This window comes from Bos javanicus, chromosome 10 (assembly GCF_032452875.1).
Source record: "Bos javanicus breed banteng chromosome 10, ARS-OSU_banteng_1.0, whole genome shotgun sequence".
Taxonomy (NCBI): Eukaryota; Metazoa; Chordata; class Mammalia; order Artiodactyla; family Bovidae; genus Bos; species Bos javanicus.
The window spans coordinates 72894145-72910754 of NC_083877.1; the positions used below are offsets into that span (position 1 = coordinate 72894145).

The following is a 16610-nucleotide window of genomic DNA, read 5'->3' on the forward strand; positions in this document are numbered from 1 at the left end:
TAAAACAATTATTATGCAGTTTATAAGCATTCGTATTTTATTTACTCTCAGGAGCCTTAATTTTGGAAACTAGTATTCCACACAAGCATTCAGTTCAGTTCAGTCGCTCAGTCTTATCTAACTCTTTGCGACCCCATGGACTGCAGTACTCCAGGCTTCCCTGTCCATCTTCAACCCCCGGAGCTTGCTCAAACTTATGTCCATCGAGTCGGTGATGCCATCCAACCATCTCATCCTCTGTCGTCTCCTTCTTCTCCTGCCTTCCATATTTCCTAGCATCAGGGTCTTTTCCAATGAGTCAGTTCTTCGCATCAGGGGGCCAGCATTACACAATCACCTAAGATTTTTTTCCTTTCCCACCTGCGTGAGGCCCAGAGGTAGTTAAAGGCTGCGATTCTGTCTCCGTCCAGCGGAGGGCAGTAGTGCACATCTTTAGAAGAGAGATTCCGATTGCAGATTGGCCGGAGGCTCATCAACTAAGTTGTACATTGCGTTCCCTGTCTTTTGAGTCAGGATCCGGTGACAGTCCTTGGCAGGGTCAACAAGGCCATGAAGAGTTGGCTTCAGGGTGCCAGGTGGCAGAATTGAAGCCTCCTCTTCCCAGTTCTGTGGGATGTACTCTCAGCCCAGGGTTATGTGATGCAGGAACAATTCAAGACTCTGTGATGAGCAAAGCATCTGGGACCAAGCCTTGCTGCTTGGCTGCTTGAGTTCACCTTTGACCACAAACTGGACGGGATGTGGTTAAAACATGACTCATTCCTTTCTCAAGATCTGCCCTTAGACTGCATTTTCTCCTATTTTCTGCTCTGATGAAGGGCAATGAGGAGGAGACGTGGAGGCTTAGGTCCTGTAGGAGCTTCTGCCTCTCTATACCATCCCTGCCCAGACCTTTGCTTCCTTCCTGCCATATTTGGACAAAAATGGGAATGTCCAACCTACCAGAATTCCCAGGGGACCAACCATTGTGTGTGCTTGGTGCCTTTGAACTTTCAATTAGAATGGAGTGCTTGGGCAGTAGTCCATCTAAAGTCATTTTAAGCATTCAATTTAAAGAAAATGTTAAATTGAAAAGAATTCTCAGATTTCTTAGTGAATTACCAAACCCTTGAGAATGACTTCTAACCATGTGCATTGCATGAGTCTATAGAAATACTGGAAACACCCCAGAAAGGAGTGGACTCTAAGAGTGTTATAGACCATCATGTTCTAACAGTATAAGAACCATCCCCACCCCCAAAAGCCTTTCACAAGGACAGGGTGTATTCCCTGGGTTATTATTTTTTTCAATACTATGCTATCTGCATAGTCTAAGGGTGCATGCTCAGTTGTGTCTGACTCTGCGACCCCATGGACTGTAGCCCACCAGGCTCCTCTTGGGATTTGCCAGGCAAGAATACTGGAGGGGGTAGCCATTCCCTTCTCCAGGGAATCTTCCCAACATAGGGATCAAACCCTCATCTCTTGCATTTCTTTACCACTAGGGCCACCTGGGAAGCCCTGCATAGTTTAAATGATGTTAGCAAAATGGACTCCTGTGTATTCACTTCCTAGTTTAAGAAATAGAATGTGACCAGTACCTCTGATGCCCCTGTTTGCCTGTTCCTCATCCCTGCTTCTTTCTCTCTGTCTCCTCTTTTCTCAGAAGTAACCACTCTCATGAATTATAATCACTTCTGGTCTTTCCTTCATGCTCTGATGCCCTCTCCCTTCCATTCCATCGGTCTAGTTGTCTTCCCTCTTGTTTAAAATCACCCAGTTGTCTAAATAACTGAAACTTTGCAGTAAGTCTTCATTTCTGGTGGGTCAAGGGAAATTCCCTTTCTACCTCCTCACTCCCACATCCCCCTGTTCCTTTTTTTCAGGAGTGTCTTCCCTATATTTGTTCCCTTCTGAGATTACTCTTAATATTCAGAGAGGATGAGAAATCGAGTGCCTTACTGTGGATCCTTAGTCTGATAAGCTGGTTTGAATCCTGGCTCTTCTTTACTGTCTGTGCTACCTTAGGCTAGTTACTTTACCTCTCTGAGCTTCAGGTTCCTCGCCTGTGCCCTGCAGATTCACAGGACTGTCAGGAGGACTACAATGGGGGGACGATGGTAAGGTATTGAGAACGTTGCCTGGAAGGCATCGCTACAGACTTTGAATAGCTGGGCGCTTCTGCAGTGACCAGTGCAGTGACCTCCTTGCTGTCTCTGTCAACCGCGTCACCCTGGACTAGTTTCTTTATTTTTCCAAACCTCTGTTTCTGCGTATGCCCAATGGGGATATTAGGGTTTGTTATAGAAGTTAAAGGAGGAAACCAAGGAAATTGCTTAGCATGTTGTCTGGGAAATGCTTAACAATTTCATTTAAGCATTTTAAGTAGATTTAATTTTATAAGTGAATTATACCTTCTCTTCTTGTAGATACTTCTGGGTATCTACAAAAACACTTGCTTGGAAATCCAAAACGTTTGCTTAGGAGAAGAACGCAGATTGTAAAGGGAAGTTTGCGAAACCGTCTCTTGCATTCTTGCAACTTTTCCTTGCTTTCATCTTTTTGAAGAGCAGGATTCGCAGAAGGAAAAAACCAAAGCCAAACTCTTTCCTAGGCCATCTCTGTTTCCACAGCCTGGCTTAGGTCTGACCAGGCAAAACTGTTTCTTAACTTGTTTTCCAGAATCAGAGGAAAGTTTAACATAACAAAATTTTATAGCTCCTGCCCAGTAACATATATTACTTTAGAAAAATAAAAACACCTTTCCCTTATCATGCATTATTCTTTTACATGTACAATTTTCCTGACGTATTGAAGTAATATTCCACGGTTTGCTATGACTTGGAGGTTTATGGCCCTTCTGAGGCAGATCAGACTAAACATAATTCATTCATAGCTACTTAGTGCTCAGGGAAATAAACCCCTGAACTTAAATAACTATGGTGTGACCTCTGTAAAATATTATTTATGGTTTGAAAACTACTATTATGTAGATATCAAGATGTGCCAAATGTTATAAACCAAACATCAGCCAGCAAGTGGGACCACTAGTATGCCATTTATTTTTGCTTTTCTTTCTGGATGTTTCTCTACAAATGCTATTTTCATTTAAATGGTTTCTGGAGTAATTATCTGGCAGAGGAAAGCAGTGTTCATTTACATTTTATTATAGAATACTACAGTAAGTAAAAAATTCTCCTCTATAAAGAAGCACCACAAAAATATAAACATTCCATTAACTTATTGCAGTTTAATAGGAGGGACACTGAGGACTTTTGAGTATAAAGTAACTGTCCCTTCTATCAACGAACTAATGTAACCCATCTGCTATTCATTTCTGCAAATTAGTTTATGGAGGAAAACCCGACTGCTTATGTAAGTTATCCAAATGGGAACTCTAAGCTTAAACTTTGGTGCTGTTAAAAATATATGTGCCTTCATGACACTCCTTACTGTAATATTTTCAAAAGTTCAGGGTGTCATCTTTGTTTCCTCAGTGATTTCCTATGCATTTAATGATATCATAAGAAATAACTTGTTCAGTGGTAGTAAAGTAATGGAATCACAATTGTTTCCTAATAATCATTCAACATATGTTTGAAGACCCACCACAGGCTAGTCACTCAGCTTGGCATTGGCAGTAATAAAGACAGATGAGATGAAAAAATCCTCAGTGCTCAAAGAACTAACAGTTTGAATATGGAGGTATATAACCAAATAAGCAATTTCTAGACAATGCATCAAATGCTGCAAGGAAGGAATAAGCTTACAGGGAAGACGAGGCTGAGGGCAGAGAGTGGAAGGGCAAAGAGGGCTTGTGGAGGACTTCACAGAGGACAATGACCCAAACACTGAGCAGGGTCTTGAGGATGACTAGACACATTCTGATGGTCAAGTGGACATGCAAGATGAGCATGTGTAAAGACGTGAGAAGATGCTGGGTTCAGGCCCCTTCAAATCATTCAATATAGCTGGAATTTGGTGGAGCCTTGGAGGAAGAAGTCATGAAGATTCAGAGCGAGGCCAACCATGAAGGCCTTGTAGGCCCTGCTAAGGAGCTTAGACTTTCTCCTGTAGGCTGTGTGTAGACGTGAGAGAGTTGAAGTTGAGGGTCATGTGATGAGATCTGTGTTTTGGCTAGCTCCTTGTGGTTAGGATGTGGAAAATAAACTAGAGCCCAATTAGCAGGCTCCTCTAGCTTCCAGATGGAAAATAACAAAGTCCTGGGCCAGGGCAGTGACAGAGAGAGACCTGATTGAGCATGCATTTGGGATTTAGAAGCAACAGGCTCTGATAACTAGTTGGATGTGGGAAGAAACAGAGGGAGGAGCCAAGGAGGCAGTTCAGGTTTGGGGCTTGGATGACTGAGTGGGATCGATGAGTCATTTTCAGCATCTGGGGCTATTCCTGGAAGAATGGGTTTGGAAGAAAGGTCAGTGGGTTTCCTGCTTATGCTATTTGTAGGACATTTAGGCGTGTCCCAGAGGCAGCTGGATGTGTGAGTTTGGAGAGAAGTTAGAATTGGAGGTAGAGATTATGCCATTTACTTATATGATGGTCAATAATGTTTTTAAAGATTCATGAAAGTGAGTGAACAAATGAGCTAGGTTGCCTCCTAATGGTATGAAAGATACCATCATTCAGTTACCTACAAATTACATTGATATATCAAGTCTTCACCCCTAAAGCCCTGTAGGTAAAAACAAAAAGGAAAGAGTAAAAGCGTTGTCTGTTCTGTCATTTGGGCTTCCCTGGTGGCTCCTATGATAAGGAATCTGCCTGCAATGCAGGAGACCCGGGTTCGACCCTAGGTCAGGAAGATCCCCTGGAGAAGGAAATAGCTACCCTCTCCAGTATTCTTGCCTGGAGAATTTCATGGACAGAGGAGCCTGGTGGGCTATAGCCCATGGGGTCTCAAAGAGTCAGACACAACTAACACTTTCACATTTTGTCATTTGGGTTTCCCTGGTGGCTCAGTAGTAAAGAATTCTCTGGTCGTTCCTGCCCGCAATGCAGGAGATGCGGGTTCTATCCTTGGATCAGGAAGATCTCCTGGAGAAGGAAATGGCACCACACTCTAGTATTCTTGCCTGGGAAATCCCATGGATGAAGGAATCTGGCAGGCTGCAGTCCATGCAAAAGAGCCAGAAATGATTTAGCAACTAAACAACAACAACATTCTGTCATTTACTATGAGTAGGAACTGATGGAGCTCTCATTTTGGATTCTTTAACAAAAATGGAGTATGTCTTTAACTTATTAAAATCATAGCAAGACTTCATCAAGTCTTCCTTTGAGAATATTCAAGTGCCCCCATTGAAATGACTATGACTGCCTCATCCAGAGGCTGTGCTTTTGTTGTAGAACACTGCTTTCATTGACTTTTGAACAAAATTGAGCAAAATAGAATGAATTTCTCCCTCAACAGTCTTGATGACTTTCTAAAAGCTCATGCATTTTGATGGTTAAAATTAATAAAACTGTATAATAGTGTTAAGCACCTTGGACTTTCAGAATAAAGGCCTTTTAGAAGAACAAAGTATCATAATTAATGACACATCATTTACAGTTTTCATCAGTAATGTAAGGTTTCAGCCACTTTAACAGGAATTCAGTTAAGAACTCAATGTGGAGAGAAAGCCTATTAGAGGAGGTGCTTGACAGTACTATCTTTTGCTTCTAAGGAAAAAGGTAAATCACACTAAAACTCATCAAAAAGACAAGCTGAGAGGTTCAGAAGGAGGTGAGCTACCATCCACTTGCTGAATTTCTCCAAGGTTTGTCATCAGTGAGGTCACTGGTGGGCTCTGCCCTCTGCAGTGGGTTCCAGTCACAGCCAAGTCTCCCCCTTCTGGACACCAGGCTTCATGCTCCAAACTGCACCTTTTTTTTTTCTTTCTTTTCTCCTATTCCTCCACAACCCCAGTCTATGCTAGGTTTCACTGCCTCGGGGTCTTCACTGTGCTGTGCTGAGCTGCTCAGCCAAGTGCGTAAAGAAAGAAACGCCACCTTGCTGTGGTAAACTAATTTACATCATTACCACTAACGGTGAGAATTATAATGCCAGGTGGCAAACCAGTGGGGAAGTATTTTTCCCTGAATACATGTTGGTAGTCTTATCAAAGAAACCGTGGGGGATGGTAGTATACAGTGAGTCAACAACTGTTTATAATTTTTGCAAATTCTTTACACAAAAATACTACTCTCGGGTAAAATCTCTCTGGGAACTTAATATATTTGAGTCAGATTCACTGAATGACTTTCTTAATGACACTTCATGTGACTGCTTTTGTTGGAGGGAAATTATGAGAAATTCTCCTGGGGGGGAAAAACTGAAGTTAAAAAAATTCAATTTTGTCATCTAAATCAGTCAGCTATGTTTTATCTGTGGGAAAAAATCTAGGGTGCAAAGAAACGCCTGATGAAAATAAAGGAAGAGGGCATTTACTATTATTACAGTTACTTGTACACAGTAAGTGATATACCCAGGGGCATATAAGGAATTGATTACATTACAGCTCTACCAATAACTCTGAGAATTTACTCAAGACTTTTGAGATCCCCAATGACAAGAAGAGGGCACAGATCCCATGATGCAGAAAGGGTTGTGGTTATACAGTGTGAAGTGGTACTTATTACTAAAGGAAATCTCAGACCGTTATTCTGTCTCTGATTTGAAACAACTGTCTAGTCCTTGAATTGTTGACTTGATTCTGGAGATTCTTGGAAAGTCTTTCTTGTTACATTATTCTGTACTGGGAGTTCCCGCCAACCACATTAGTTTCTCTTTTGTTTGTGGTTTACTTTACAAAGTAGATCAAAGCACATTTTCAGTCCAATTGTTGAGGTTCACTTTTCGGTCTCATTCCAGACGACACAGCTCTAGCTAGGAAGCATTTACTAGACGACATGAGAATTCAAACCCAGCTAGAATCCAGAGATACTAAACAAAATGCTACAGTGCAGGAAAATGTTTCATTTTTTTGTTCTTAAAGTTTCGGAAGTTTTGTAGTCCAAAATACCCAATAAATAATTGTAATTTAGAATTTGGGTAAAATGCAGAAATGGAGAAATAAGATTGCTGCAGTCACATTCTTTAGTAAGTTAATACTAAATATTATTAAAAATTGACCACATTTTACTAAATTCAAACAACAGTCAAGGATTGTCTGATTCATACTACATGTTGATATTGATGTCATCAAGTTCAAATTCTGTGTTAGGAAGTTAACACTGAAAGATTGAGTTCATTTGAGCTTTATTCTGAAAGATGATTTTCTTGCTGCAGTATAAATCTGCTAATAACAAATGAGCAAAGTGGATGGTAGCTGGTAACTTTTTTAACGTTTGTGGCTTTAAGATCATAGTTCAAAAGGATTAAGCAAATGTGATAACAAAGGCAACACAAATATAACCTTTATTCTCTTTCAAAAACCCAGAGAAGAGGGCCTGGAACCATATTCACTGATTTAATCAGAATATCTTTAATTTTGGAGACTCATTTAAAATTATATAGCAATGAGTATTGTAAAAATGATAGTAATATACATGGTTCTTCTCAACTAAGTAGTAAAAAAATGTGGTAAATTATAAAGCAGCAGCTACTTGATCAAAAATTCATGATAAATAAAAATTACTCTACATACATATGATCATATATACACAGCCTAAAATCACACTACACAATCTGACAGTAAAATTGTGTCACACTCAGGAGTTGGGAAGCCAACATATTGGGATTATAAAATATTTTTTGGTTTATGTAAATACTGGGACAGAATCTCTTAAGTCACAACTGTTCCAGAAGATCCAACAGATGTCAGCGAACATGGATGCTGTCTATGTCTATTATTTTTCAAAGAACCAGAAGAATAAAATAAAATTAATATAAATTATTCAGTATAATTCAATATTTCTGTGACTCAATTAAAACAAAAAACTTCAAAGTATTGCCCTGCCTTATGCTGCTGCTGCTAAGTCGCTTCAGTCGTGTCCGACTCTGTGCAACCCCATAGACGGCAGCCCACCAGGCTCCCCCGTCCCTGGGATTCTCCAGGCCAGAACACTGGCATGAGCAAAAAGTGTAGTAACTGGAAAGCAGCCATAATAGAGAATAGGCACTAAGAGTTCTGACAGAACACCAAATAACTGTTTGCTTTCAGCAAATAAACTTGTACAGATGATCTCATTTTTTTAAAGTTCTTTTGCCATAAAAGGGTTTTTAAAAATTCTACTGTCTTACAGTAACTTTATATATCAATATATTAAAATGATTTTAGAGTAGTCAAAGTTTAACATTATCTCAATGGTTCAAATAATTTTTAAGAGTCTAGTTTACATAAGATTAATTTCTTAGCATTCACTTCAACATATTATTAAAAACAAACATGGTTCATTTGAGAACATTAACTTTTTTTAGACACAAGGGAAAAGGTATGAAGAACATAAGCATAAAAAAATCACTAAGCATAAAAATCATTTAGATGACAAGACTGAGTCACAATATGACTTTAGGAAAAACATTTTCCCTCTAAGGTCCCCTCCAGCTATCTGACTCTAGGGTTAAAACCTTCCCACTGAACTGTACAAACTGACCTGACATTTTCAAGTTTCTACACAGTACCCGGCCCCCCCCCCCAAAAAAAATTAAATTTCTTGCACTAAAATATCAAATGAATTGTTACAAACCCTGCTTTGCAAACCTGCTATGCCAACGAGTTGTTTTCACGTACTCTGCATGTTACAGAGAGCTTCCTATGTTCAAGGAGGAGTGAGACCAAACTTGGAACATTATGCTTGTTACTCACTGCCCCTGGGAAAAGATGACCACCTGAAAAACGGGACGGGCAGTGATGGAGTCACACCTAGCCTCAGACAGATAAGGAAATAGGGAAACAGTATCCTACTTGCTCCCTGCTTCAGGGCACTGATTCCCTTGAGGGAATGCAGGAGGAATCTCCAGATGGGTTTGTTAAAAATACAGCTTTGAGGGTCTCACCAAAGCCTTAATGTGTCAGAATTTCTGGGGATGGGGCCTTCTAATCTATCTACATTTTAAAACAGTATGTTCTCCTCCACTCCTCCATGCCTGGGCTTCACTCTCTACACTTACCCCCACCCCCAAGAAAAGAAAACCACTGTACTACAGTGATTAAAGCTCTAGCTTCAGAGTCAGAATCAGAACCAGGAGCCAATGAGTAGCTGTTAGATCTCGAACGAGTTCTTTAACATCTACAGGACTGTCTCTTCATCAGATGGGGGTTGAATAAGAGTCCATTCCTCGCTCAAAGAACCTAACATGTCCACTCGTGAAAGAGATGGGGGAAATTTGCAGGAATTTCTCGCTCTAGCAATTCAAACACCCTAAAATAGCCTGGAAGCGCCTGGTCAGGTGTTAATTTCACTCTCTCTGGTCCCCTCATCCACAATAGGAGGCAAAGTGAGGCGAAGTTGGAATTGGGTGACAGTCGAGAGGGAGAAGCCTAAAGAAGTTTGCAAGAGTTTTGACAAGGGGCAGAAAGGGTACTTTGAAAGCAGGAATCACTCGTCGTCCTCCTCGTCGTCGTTCTGGTCCTGGTAGCGAATGTAGACGACCAGCATGACAAAGCCCACGAGGATGCAGAGGGAGCCGACCAGCAGGTAGGCGATGCCCAGGAATGGATTCTTGCCGCCCATCCACGAGATGCTGCTGAAGATGAGGCTTTTGTGGCCGTTGAAGGCGCGCACCGGGTAGTTATAGGTGATGTTGACGCGGTAGGCGCCCCGCGGCAGCCCGGCGGAGTAGTTGCCCTGGCGGATGCGCGCGTACAGCTTGCGGAACGTGGGCAGCGCAGCGGTGCGCATCCACACCACGAAGTCCTGGTTGATGAAGCCGGTGTTGTTGGGGTCGGGGCTCAGCTCGTAGACCGGCCGGTGCCAGTTGGGCGGGGGCGCGGTGCCCTGGAAGGCCAGCGCCAGGCTGCCGTTCACCAGCGGCGGGTTGCGGAACTTGACGTGGTAATCGGTCCACCAGGCGATGCCGGTGCGGTCGAGCGGCACCTCGACGTAGGGCCCGTTGGGCTGGCGCTGGTGCCACAGCGAGAAGGAGTCGTTGAAGAGGCTGTTGGCGATGGCGCCGCAGGGCGCGATGGGCAGGCCGGCCGCGCTGTACTGGTAGGGGGCGCACTCGTTGACCGGGTGGCGCAGCGAGCTCGGCAGCCCGCTCAGCTGCGAGTCGTCGCGGGACACGCCGTAGCGCCGGTTGTTCTGGTAGAAGTTCGTCAGCTCGTAGTAGAGGTACACCGGGCCCTGGAAGAGCTCGGGCAGCGAGAAGTACCAGGCGCACGAGCAGGGGGGCGGCGGCGCGCGGCCCTGGCCGGCCATGGCGCACACCGAGCAGTTGCCGGTACCCGAGTCGCCGGTGTAGTCATACGCGAGCTCCTTGATGCCATTGGAGGAGTAGTAGAGGCCCAGGCCCAGCCCTATGAAGGCCAGGCCGGCGCAGAAGAAGAGCGGCAGCGTGATGCTGGCCGACAGCAGCGGGTGCCAGGCGGGGAGGCGCTGCTGCGTGAACGCGGTGTTGTCGGGCTGGTGGGCGCCCCGGGCGGTGGCGCTCCAGGTCATGGCGCCGCGCGGACCCACGGAGGGGCGCTCGGGTGCTGCGGCCCGGCGGGGTGCCTCGCCCTCCGCGCTGGGCGAGCCTGGGGCTACTCCCGGGGCACCGGCCCGGCCTCAGGCCCCCGCACAGGTGAGTCTTGGTACCAGGTTCTTCTGGTGGTGGCTGGATCCCCTCAGTTCCGCCTCGGCCCAGGTGCTCGACCGGCTCCGCCCCTGCGGGTAATCGCGAGCCGCGCCCCGCCTCTTCTGGGGTGAGTAGGGCGGGCGTTCCCTTCCCTCACCTGGCGGACCCAGGTTCACTTGTCCTCTCGATCCGGGTGGTTCCGGACGCCAGCGCCTCCTCCTCGAGGTGAGTGGCGGCCCCAGACTGCCTCTGAGTGGCTCCTCCCTTGCTCAGGTACTTTTTCCCTTCCGCTTTCTATGTGACCAGAGTGCCTGGGCCAGTCTTACCCGAAATCATAGAAGCTACAGCTTCTAGCACAGTTCCACTGAGGGATTGCATCGTGCGTCCTGGAGCCTTGAAGTTTACAGGTAATTAATCCCCTTTTATCTAAAAGGCGGGACAAGTGTCTCTAGAGCCTTTTGTCTTTGTAGGTTAATTTAAGGACCCTTTTCAGTTATCTTTCAGCAATAAATGTTAATGTCCGAAGAATTGCACTGTAGTAAATCTGTTTGGAATTCCATGCCTGCATTCAAATTCTAGCAATTTTTTTTTTAAGGGAAATGATTTTCCAGCTAGGTGCCCCAATCTGGCTGTAGAACTAAAAAAAGTGAAAAGTTCTCTAAAAATAAAATGACACTTAAAAAGAGAATTAAAGATGCAAGAGGTTCAGGGCCTTTAAATATCTCTAGCTGGTGGAGAAACCGCACAAACAGAAAAATGCACTGGACTACATGTAATTTCTTTCTCTTTTCAGATTATTTGCCTGACTGGGAAAAAAAAAAAAAAGGCCTAATCCAAAGTCCCCAAAGACCTAGCTGCTATCCACAGTCAAGGATGTTACGACTTTTGGCCTAAGGAGGTGAACTACAAGGATTTGTAGGACTTAGTGCAAAGAAAACCCAAAGTAGTTCTGAACATTGCTTGGGATTCCATCTTTTATATCTAGGTTGGTACAGTATACACAAGAAGGTGTCAGGCCATTTCAACTTTGTGCTAAATCCTTCTTAGGTATTGAGGTGTTTCTGCCTCTGTTCCCGCTCATAAAATGCAAATAACTTAAATGTTTTCTATATTATAATTCTGCATCTAGAATACTATATCACATTCTGGAGTCAATTGAAATTTGGAAAGTTCAAATACTTGCTAAATTAACAGGATTTTTTTTTCCGTTTGTATATATATATTTTTTCTTTTCTCTTTATTTTTCTTAACTCCAAAAATATTTTATACTGGGGTATAGCCAATTAACAATGTTGTGATAGTCTCAGGTGAACAGTGAAGGGAACTCAGTCATACATATACATGTATCCATTCTCTCCCAAACCCCATCCCATCCAGGCTGGCACATAACATTGAGCAGAGTTCTGTGTGCTATACAATAGGTTTTTGTTGGTTATCCATTTTAAATATAGCAGTGTGTACATGACCTTTTCAAAGGCCCTAACTATCCCTTCCCCACTGCAAACATGAGTTCGTTTTCTGTGAGTCTCTCTCTGTTTTATAAGTTCATTTGTATCATTTCTTTTTAGATTCCACATATAAAGATGTTATATTTCTCCTTGTCTGTCTGACTTACTTCACTTAGTATGATACTCTTACTTAGTATGACACTCTTTAAATCCATCTGTGTTGCTGCAAGTGGCCTTATTTCATTCTTTTTAATGGCTGAGTAATAGTCCACTGTATTTATATACCACATCTTCTTTATCCATTCCTCTGTTGATGGACATTGAGGTTGTTTCCATGTCTTGGTCATTGTAAACAGTGTGCAATGAATATTGGGGTGTATGTATCTTTTCAGGCCATGTTTTTCTCTGGATACATGCTCAGGAGTGGAATTGCAGGGTCGTATGGTGGCTCTATTTTTAGTTTTTAAGAAACGTGCATACTGTTCACCATAGTGACTGTACCAATTTACATTCCCACCAACAGTGTAGGAGGGTTCCCTTCTCTCCACACCCTCTCCAGCATTTGTGGTTTGTGGATTTTTTGACGGTAGCCACTCTAACTGGTGTGAGGTGATATCGCATTGTAGCTTTGATTTGCATTTCTCAAATAAGTAGTGATTTTGAACATCTTTTCATGTGCCTATCAGCCATCTGTACGTCCTCTGTAGAGAACTGTCTGTCTGTTCAGGTCTTCTGCCCATTTTTTGAGTGGAATGTTTGTTTTGATGCTATTAAATGTCATAAGCTGTTTGTAAATTTTGGAGACTAATCCCTTATCAGTCACATCATTTGCAAGTACTTTCTCCCAATCTGTGGGTTGTCTTTTTATTTTGTTGCCCTGATAGCTCAGTTGGTAAAGAATCTGCCTGCAATGCAGGAGACACTGGTTCGGTTCCTGGGTTGGTAAGATCCACTGGAGAAGGGATAGGCTACCCACTCCAGTATTTTTGGGCTTCCCTTGTGGCTCAGCTGGTAAAGAATCCACCTGCAATGCCGGAGATCTTGAATTTGATCCCTGGGTTGGAAAGATTAGCTGGAGAGGAAAAGGTGTACCTACTCCAGTATTCTGGCCTGGAGAATTCCATGGACTATATAGTCTGTGGTAAAGAGTCAGACACGATTGAGAAACTTTCACTTTTTCTTGCTGTGCAAAAGCTTTTGAGTTTAAGTCCATCTCATTTGTTTATTTTTACTTTTATTTCCATTATTCTGCGAGATCGATTAAAAAAGATTTTGCTGTGATTTATGTCAGAGACTGTTCTACCTATGTTTTCCTCTAAGAGTTTTATAGTGTCTGATCTAACATTTAGGTCTTTAATTGGGATTTTTGTTTTTAGCATTTTTCAAGTGTCAGTCTTATTATGCTAGGGAATGTAGAAGACAAAAGACAATTAGACAAAAAAGGACCCTTGACATCAAAGCCTTTTGCAGTCTAATAGAAGACATATTACTTAAGAGTAAGAAAGAATCAAAATAGATGAGACAGCATATATGTAAGTACCAGGTTATACTTTACAAGAATGATACGAAAATTAAAAAGTAATCTTTGAATCATGGAAAATTCACTCTGTCTTATTGAATAGAATGAATGCAGTTTGGAAGCTTTAGCTGTTAGAGAAGACTGAGGGAGACCCAGCTGACTTGAATTCCACTTCCCTCACTCCTGATCATCTTCAAGAGAAGAAATCCCAGCACTGTCCACAAGTTCCTATAGTATGATCCAGTCTCCACTACACCTGTCCTTCAATGAGTTAAAAGAATAAACAGTTCTCTGTATCGTTTCGATGGGTTCCATCCACCTCTGTTATCATTGAGTGATCAGTTGGCTTGACATAGAGTCCGCAAAACTAGTCTCTAGGAAGGAATTCAGTTCCTGAAACTTAATCTAGTGGATTTTAAATCTAACAACTGCCCTGCCACCACCCCCCTGAAGTGTGAGCCCTCCTGTTGAGCTGAGAGCCTTACTAGCTTTCCCCTCCTCAGGCGACATTCGTTTTTTCATTCAAATAACTATCCAATAACTAAGGTCACAGTGGAGTGTCCCCAAAAGTCAAGAGAATATTTCAAGACAAGGAATGGTTAACAGGGTGAAACACAGCTGAGGGTTTCTAATGAGATATGAAATGAAAAGGCACCTTTGGATTTAGTTTCTGTGGGAACAGTTTGGGTGGTAGAGTGGGAGGAGTCAGGTTATCTCAGATGAGGCAAAGAGGACTTGGAGACAGCCAAGGTAGGACAACTCCTTTTAGAAGTATGGGGGAGGGGGGGAGAAAGGCAAGTGGTAATCATTTAGAAGAGTATGTATCCATCTCAAGGGAAAGGCTTCTTTATAGATGACGGCAAGAGTTGAAGGGGAGAAGGGTTTGAAGGAAGATGATCATAGTTTAGGCAAAGTTGAAGAGAGGGGCAACAAGCTCATGGTACAAAAGTGGGAATAGGCAGGAGGTGCTGGGTTCGAGAGCACATGCAGGGTCAGGTCACCTCTGAAACAGGAAGGCAGGGAGTAACGATGGACGCAGAATGCAGCTAGACTTTGGGCTTGGCTCGAGGGAAGAAATTTCTCATGTAAGAATTTCTGTACAGTAAAGTGCGTTGGTGGGTGGGGGGATGAAAGGGAAAGCCTGAGACTAGGCAGGACCACCAGGAGCGGGAGAGGAAACTGGCCAGGGGTATACGAAGGGACGTTGGGTGGCTTCATCTAGGGAAGTCCTGCAACCCAGGCTGGGCAAAGACAAGTGAACACATCCAGCTCATGGGGGCTTTCAGCTCAGATGAATTAGAAATAAAGGTCTAAGATATTGCAGTTTATTTTGGACAAGGTAGCTACAGTGATATGCCTTAGTCTTTAAGCAGAATAGCAAAGAAAAATGAAACCAAGCTGTGGGAACAAAAGAGAGCATAGGGACCAGCAGACTGGCAGTTCTAATGATGTTAATAAGCAGGTGGCATGAAAGCTGAGAGGGGAACAGCCCTGGTTTGAGGTGGGATGTTAAAGAGTTTGCAGGTGGAGCAGTGTCGAGATCCAGGTTTATGTCATGCCTTCTCTACCAGCTTGTAAATTCTGAGAGGCCAGGGATGGGTATACATTGCTGTGTCCCTCAGTTCAGTGTATGCTGAGGGCTCTGACCTCTTTCATTTGGCTATGTTATCATGATGCATTAAAGGATACTTGGATCATGTAAATCTTTCTCAGTCCCAATAAAGAAAGTTCATTCTAAACAAATCTTTATTGTATCTCTTTGTCATGAAGAGAACTCAAAGAGAGAGAAAAAGTCATTTCCAATTCCAGTATTCCTAAAATCATTTTATTTTTTCTTTTATTTTCTAGATTTATCCATATAATTATTTAATTGATTTTAATTACAAAAATACATTATCATTCTATGTGCTAAATTACCTCTTTATGGAATGAGATGAATAAAGTAAATATTTCTATTTCTTTGTGGTCTTCATAATTTTTAAATGGTTCCAGAATCCATGCTTCTGCCATATTAAACTACTTTCCTATTGTTGGGCATGTAGATTATTTTTATTTTTTCAGTATTCCAAAGAATATGGTAGCAAACATCTTTTTGCATATAACTTTTCATTTTATGGGATTGGGCTTCCCTGGTGGCTCAGAGGTTAAGGCGTCTGCCTGGAATGCGGGAGACCTGGGTTTGATCCCTGGGTTGGGAAGATCCCCTGGAGAAGGAAATGGCAACCCACGTCAGTACTCTTGCCTGGAGAATCCCATGGAGGGAGGAGCCTGGTAGGCTACAGTCCATGGGGTCGCAAAGAGTCAGACACAACTGAGCGACTTCACTGTCACTTTTCATTTTATATTATTTCCTAAGGGTAAATTTCTAAAAGTAGGAAAGGAGCTTAAAAATCAAATCTGTTAAAGATACATACTGCTGGAGTCTTTGACATTACTGCAACCATGTTTACTTGGCTACATTCACCAAAACTTTGCCAACAAAACCAGTTGTTAGCCCCAGAATGTAGTCAATCTGCATGAGTAAACAATCAGGTACTAGGAGAAGCAATATAGGATAGGGGAAAGAAAGTTGCCTGACATTAAGGAAGTCCAAGTTCTATTCTAAAGTTTATCAAGAAATAGCTTTGTGACCTTTGTCAAATTGCTTAACTTCTCTGGTCTCCTGATTACTTATCTGTATGAGTGTGTTTGCCAAAATGATAGTAAATATCATTTTCAATGCAAAGATATCTGGTCTTAGCCATCCAAAGAGATCTTTCGTACACTGCACTGACTCACTGAATAAATAATTAGCCTTTCTTGAATACCTACTGTGGGCCAGTCACTCTGTAGGCCCTTTATATGCTGTAGCTCATGTAATTCACACCCGAAACCTAGGTGGTTGGTCCTATTATTAAAGCCATCAAACTGACGCAGAACTAAGATTTAGGCTAAGGAAATGGAG

The 16610-nt window shown here is 42.7% G+C and overlaps 1 protein-coding gene across 1 annotated transcript; it reads right to left on the reverse strand.

The window, feature by feature from the left end:
* Positions 1 to 7220: 7220 nt before the first annotated feature.
* Positions 7221 to 10943, reverse strand: TMEM30B (transmembrane protein 30B). Its single transcript, XM_061429066.1, has one exon. The coding sequence runs from the start codon at positions 10579 to 10581 to the stop codon at positions 9520 to 9522; it is 1062 nt and encodes a 353-aa protein (XP_061285050.1). The 5' UTR covers positions 10582 to 10943; the 3' UTR covers positions 7221 to 9519.
* Between the last annotated feature and the right edge of the window lie 5667 nt (positions 10944 to 16610).